The sequence below is a fragment of the Urocitellus parryii genome, chromosome X, assembly GCF_045843805.1.
Source record: "Urocitellus parryii isolate mUroPar1 chromosome X, mUroPar1.hap1, whole genome shotgun sequence".
Classification (NCBI taxonomy): Eukaryota; Metazoa; Chordata; class Mammalia; order Rodentia; family Sciuridae; genus Urocitellus; species Urocitellus parryii.
Genome location: NC_135547.1, coordinates 2,259,528 through 2,265,611, shown reverse-complemented (window position 1 = coordinate 2,265,611; position 6,084 = coordinate 2,259,528). Strand labels below are relative to the sequence as shown.

The 6,084-nt window shown below is 52.6% G+C and overlaps 1 protein-coding gene across 1 annotated transcript; it reads left to right on the top strand.

The window, feature by feature from the left end:
• The first annotated feature begins 1,578 nt into the window (after window positions 1-1,578).
• Window positions 1,579-4,869, top strand: Zfp92 (ZFP92 zinc finger protein). Its single transcript, XM_026412830.2, has 4 exons — window positions 1,579-1,611; window positions 1,928-2,054; window positions 3,212-3,316; window positions 3,650-4,869. Exons 1-4 carry the CDS (start codon window positions 1,579-1,581, stop codon window positions 4,867-4,869), a joined length of 1,485 nt encoding a protein of 494 aa, XP_026268615.1.
• The last annotated feature ends 1,215 nt before the right edge of the window (window positions 4,870-6,084 follow it).

The window sequence follows — 6,084 nt, the reverse complement described above, 5'->3', positions numbered from 1 at the left end:
GGGGTAACAGCCAAGTGAGTTTAGGAAAATAAGCTTTAATAATTTTTCACCTGTACACATCTGAAGATCCAATTTTTTTCCATTAGCAGATCTGTTAGATAAGACTTAAATCAACTCAAGACAAACTTATAACTTTGACTGTGTACACTCTGGGAATCAAACCCAATGCTTCTCTCACTATAAATAAGCACTCTACCACTAAGCTAAACCTTAAGCCCCCATAATTCCTTTGGATAGTTATACAAATTAACCATTTCTCTATAACTTCTTAGCATGACTTTACTTTTGGTAGGGCCAACATATGTGCACTTCTCAAGTTACATTTTAAAAGAAAAAAGGGCCAGGCACAGTGATACATGCCTATAATCACAGCAGCTTGAGAGGCTGAACCAGAAGGATCATGAGTTCAAAGCCAGCCTCAGCAACAGCGAGGTGCTAAGCAACTCAGTGAGACCCTGTGTCTAAATAAAATACAAAATAGGGCTGGGGATGTGGCTCAGTGGTCGAGTGCCCCTGAGTTCAATCTCCAGTACCAAAAAGAAAAAAAGACATTTTCTTACATGACTCAGTGCCATTATCCACTCAATACATGAGCACTGATGATCCCCTTTAGTCCTCTGATGGCCACCTCATCATCATCCCCAATACTTTTGATGACTCTTCATTCACTCCAGCATCTTATTTTTTAAAAAATTTTTTTTAATATTTATTTTTTAGTTTTCGGCAGACACAACATCTTTGTTTGTATGTGGTGCTGAGGATCGAACCCGGGCCGCACACATGCCAGGCGAGCGCACTACCGCTTGAGCCACATCCCCAGCCCACTCCAGCATCTTATTGAGGTTACTTTTTGCACTTGGGTGTTGGGCCCCTTAAATCTACTTCCCTCTAGAAGGGTCTTCCCAGCCTCTTTTTTCCCACTGACACTGATTTGCAGAGGAGACTGGGCCAGTTGCCCTATGGACAATAGTTCTAGCATTCATTCCACTTCAACAGATCCTTCTTTTCTTCAGAAAGGCTAGAAATTTAGGGTCAGGGGGTCCTAGTCAGATGAGAATAGAGCTAATAAAAGAAGGAAATTTAAAAAAGAAAGGACAGACTCCCTTGGAAGGTGAGATGGGTGGGCCTGGTGTGAGAGGTAGGCATGGGATCCCTGGCCCTCAGCCCACTGCACAGAGGAAAAGACGGCATGGAGGCTGTTTAGGAACATGTTGGGGGCTACATTGTGCCCCTCCAAAAAAGACGTGTTGATGGTCTGTCTATCTGTGAAGGTATCCTTATTTGGAAATAGGGTCTTTGCAGATGTAATCAAGGTGTGCAGTGGGCAAGTGTGCAGCAGCCACACTCAGTGGGACACCTGAGTCCTGGGTCTCTCAGGGAGAGACCACTCGCTTGTTCCTGCTCCACCTCACCACCACACTCACCAAAGCCCGACCTTGCTCGGCTCCACTGGACAAGAAAAACCACCCAGGGTTTGAAACAAGTTGTGGTTGGCTTCTGAGCAGCCGGTTGGTGCTTTAGGCCAGCCTGGTCTCACCAGGGCTCTGTACTTCCCTCAGCTTCTCCAGGTGCCTGGTGATGGCGGCCATTCTCCTGAGGACAAGGCCCAAGGTGAGTGGGTGGCCCTCCCCCCCCCCAATATCTTCCCTCAGCGGTCTCCAATGCCCCTCCAGATTCTGGCCTTTCCATTCTACTCAGGAGAGCTTAGGCTAGCCTCAGCATCATGCCCCTTTCCTGAGTGCCACAAAGTAGGTGTCCTGACTTCTGTCAGCTCCTCTTTCATAAGTGGTCTGCTTACAACTCAGCCTGCCCTTCCTGCTGAGCTCTCTGGGGGTGGGGTGGGGACAACCACATTCTGTTGCTGTTGGCTCATCCTGGGACCCAAGGGCTTAAATTCCCCTACAGCTGCAGGAATGGCTTATTTTAGGTCCCAGTATCATTTGAGGATGTGGCAATGTACTTCACAAAGACAGAATGGAAGCTTCTGGATCTCAAACAAAGAATCCTCTACAAGCAGGTGATGCTGGAGAACTATGGCCATTTAGTGTCATTGGGTAAGTGACCCTACCATATACAAACACCCAGGCCCAACTGTTCTGCCTCTGGACTCTATTTCTGAGGTTTTTTTTTTTTTTTTTTTTTTTGGTTAATTACTATGAGTCCAAGAATAAATGCATTTGTCCATCTCCACCAGTCTAGTCATCTGTTGTAGGCCAGCTGTCATCTCAATAGGAGTTTTCAGCTAAATGGTTTAGTGCCAAATCAGTTATCTTGTATATAAAGTCATGAATTAACTAAATATCTTTCTACTTATAATATAATGCCAGTTATGCTGCAATATTTCTATGCACTATTCTAAACTTGATTCATCTTTATAATAGTTTCATTTTCCACTCATCCCACTTTGTAGAATTTAGCAGCAGGATTTCCTCACATAAGCCATGGAGGTGCCAAGCAAGGACTAAGTGTGCACTAGATGTGCCTCAAAGAATCCAAGAAGAAGCTGGGACAGGTGTGAGCAGGCAGCCTTTCCCTTCCTCTGTCAACATGCCCCCAACTTCTTGTCTTTTTGACACCATGAGGGATGTCAATTTTACTAATTGAAGGGCAAAACCAAGAGTCACAGGTTGGGTGGGTGGGGCTGTGGCAGAAGCTTTGAGAGAGTGCCACAATTGCCCTGCCTCCTGTGTCTGAGGAGCTCAGGGACTGGCCTTTCCCCTCCTGCAGCCCAGCATGTTATTGGCTACAGCTGAGCTGAGGCCTTGCTTTTTCCCAGCATTTTCCTGGCTGTTGGGAGTGGGCTGTAAATCTAGAGGTGGCTCTCCCACTAAATCCCAAAGCCTTTGGGGTTGTGAGGAGGCCATTTAGCACTGAGGCCTTTTCTTTGGACTCTACAGACTTCAATTCTGTAACCTGACCCCATTGAGAGAAATTAGCTCTTCCCCTGGCTTCTCTGACATTCACCAGACAGATAGGGACCCATCTTTTTCCAAGGAAACTTCAGGATTCTCAGTTGAGTTGGATGGTGAAACAGGGACATTCACCTTTCAAGGAGCATGGCTGTGGGTGACCTTTCTCTGGACTTTCTTAGTGGCACTTTCTAGAAAGTTCTTTGCTTTCTATTATCTGCAGATGTTAAGGCTGTACTGTGTTTAGGAGTCACTCTGTCCTTAGCCATAGTGTTGCTAACCTGCTTTATTTCTGTGAACAGGATTTGCCTTCTCCAAGCCTCCCCTGGTGTCCCAGCTGGAGCGAGGGGAGGGGCCTTGGGTAGCAGGCTCCCTTAGAGGCCAAGCAGAGGCAGAATCACATGCAGGTGAGTGAGGAGTGCTCATCCCACTTGCTAGAATCCCAAGAAAGGAAAGAGCTGCTACCACACCAGGATGGTTTGGCACATCCACCCTGGCTGGGAAATTGTCTTTAGTGTCAGATGTCTGTCTCCCAAGGGCTTCCCTCCCATCCTGGTGAAGTGAGAGCCTCTGTCCTGCTGCCTCACACCATTTCAGCCACCATTTCCAGTCCATCTTGTCTCTCTCCTTCTGTCTGCCTGCCTGATATTTTTCTGCCAAGGTGAAGAAGAGTAAAACCCTCAATAGAGTCCGAGAGAGGGGTGACACTTGACACTGCCTGGCACTCTTTGTTTTTGCAGGTGAGAGGATAAAGAGCAAGGCAGCCATTTCAAAACAGAAACATTCTGGAAGAGGACTCCCAGGACCTGACTTTCAGGGCGGCAAAGGGGGCCAGGTGGCAGGGTCACCTCCCCAGCCAGGAGGCACCAAGATAGTGTCTGCACAGAGAAGTCCCGGGGACTCTGTACAAAATCCGGTTCTAAGGCAACAGCTTTCCAAGGGCGTCGAGAAACGGTACCTGTGTCAACAGTGCGGGAAATCCTTCAGCCGCAGCTCCAATCTGATCAAGCATCGCATCATCCACAGTGGTGAGAAGCCCTTCGCCTGCAGCGAGTGCGGGAAGCTGTTCCGGCGCAGCTTCGCGCTGCTGGAGCACCAGCGCATCCACAGCGGTGAGAAGCCGTATGCGTGCGGCGAGTGCGGCAAGACCTTCACGCGCAGTTCCAACCTCATCAAGCACCAGATCATCCACAGCGGCGAGAAGCCCTTCGCCTGCAGCGAGTGCGGAAAGCTGTTCCGGCGCAGCTTCGCGCTGCTGGAGCACCAACGCATCCACAGTGGCGAGCGGCCTTATGCATGCAGCGAGTGCGGCAAGGCGTTCAGCCGCAGCTCCAACCTCATCGAGCACCAGCGCACCCACAGCGGCCAGAAGCCCTACACCTGCCCCGAGTGCGGCAAGGCCTTCAAGGGCGTCTCGCAGCTCATTCACCACCAGCGCAGCCACAGTGGCGAGAAGCCCTTCGCGTGCCAGGAGTGTGGCAAGGCGTTCCGCGGCCGCTCTGGCCTCAGCCAGCACCGGCGCGTGCACAGCGGCGAGAAGCCCTATGAGTGCAGCGAGTGCGGCAAGGCGTTTGGCCGCCGCGCCAACCTCTTCAAGCATCAGGCGGTGCACGGTGGCATACGGGCCTCCGAGCGCCGGGGCCGCGCCAAGGGGCTGAGGCGCGGATGCATGCTCCTTGAGCCGAGGCGTGGGCACCGAGGGCCGCGGCCCCAGGAGGGCGGCGAGAGCAGCTCGGCCGAGCCCCGGCGGAGCCGCAGCGGCCAGAAGCCACACACGTGTGAGCACTGCGGCCAGGCCTTCGAGAGTAAGTCGCAGCTGAGTGGCCACAGGCACTCCCATGGCGGCGAGAAGCCCCAGGCGGCGGCTTTCGAGGGGAAGTCACTCGTTGAGGGGAGCGACGGCGGCCACGGGGCCAGCGTTCTGGGCTCTGGGAAGACCCAGGGCAAAGCCTCTCCCTGAGGCCAAGAAACAGAGCACGACTCTTGAGTGGAAGGACGCGCCCTTCCCCAAGTGCGCTCTGTCCCTAAGGGTAGGGCGGGGAGGGGGGGGACAGGGGCCGTCGATGCTGAGAGACTGCACCCCGAGGCCTGGCCCAGCCTAGCAGGGTACTCCTAGGCGCCCACGCACGCGTGCGGAGGCGCCGGCTGAGCTTTGTACATTGCGGAATCGCTCCCCCATCCGCGGACAACTGCCTGCTGTGTGGAGGGAGGAGGCAGCGTCGCCTCGCCTCGTGCGAGGAGTTTACACGGTAATGGCCCCGTCCTCACTCCAGGGCGGGGCCATTCGCCTCCTGCCAAGAGTTAGTGTTTCTGCGTAGAAGACACTACAAGCACTTTAACTCTTTCAGGGCGTATTAAACGCAGAGAGCTCTGAAACTAGACTGCTGCTCCTAGGGAAGGCACGAGCCTACTAGCTAGCTAGTAGCGCGGAAAAGCCCTGCAGGTGTGGGGAACCGTGGGAGGCTGTGCCTGAAAATTCCGGTCCTGTTGGGCGCCCCCTGCTGCTCGGAGGAGGAGCTGCACATAGCCTCACTGCCGCTCAGAGGGGGTTTCTGGGAAATGGCTGCCCTGCGTTCTACACAAAGGATAAGACCAAGACAGCCTAAGCTTCTCCTCTCTAGGAGAGGAGCCCTGGATGGACCTCCTGTGGTTCCTCACAGGAGTGGGCTCTGAACAAGACATGGCAACATTTGTGCCCCCATTGTCCTGCTGGCTTCAGTCTCCTCCCTGCCCACCAGCCCCCAGCTAATGCCCTGTTGCCTCTGTCAACCAGACCCCAAACCTGCCTACCCAGCAAAGGCTGTCCCGGCCTCTCTGCCTACCCCCACACCCGCCAGTGCCTAAAGCTTTAAACTTAACTGCTCCTGAGTTGGATCTGGGTGACAGGGCAGCTGCCTTTCACAAGACATTTCTTAGAATATCCAAGGTGCCCTTGCTTGGAACGTTTTTGTATTCAGGGATAGTGTAAGTTGATAATGGAGATTTTGGCCATATGAGAGTGCAGGGAATCACTCCTTAAATAAGAATTCCCCAACCCCCTGACAAGACCTCAAGCAGGAGAAAGGGGCCATCCCAGGCCCACATCTGATAAGGTGGTGGCAAGCCTGCACCTCTTCTCCCCCCTTCAGCCCCATGGACAGGGCAGACCCTTCAGAAGGCACTTTATGAAATCTTA

What these genes read in the sequence shown, in the direction of transcription:
- Zfp92 (XM_026412830.2), top strand. Translation starts at nt 1,579, where the DNA reads ATGGCGGCCATTCTCCTGAGGACAAGGCCCAAG. An exon ending in TGGCCATTTAGTGTCATTGG is followed by an intron (nt 2,055 to 3,211) that starts GTAAGTGACCCT and finishes TTCTGTGAACAG; the next exon opens with GATTTGCCTTCTCCAAGCCT. An exon ending in AGAGGCAGAATCACATGCAG is followed by an intron (nt 3,317 to 3,649) that starts GTGAGTGAGGAG and finishes TTGTTTTTGCAG; the next exon opens with GTGAGAGGATAAAGAGCAAG.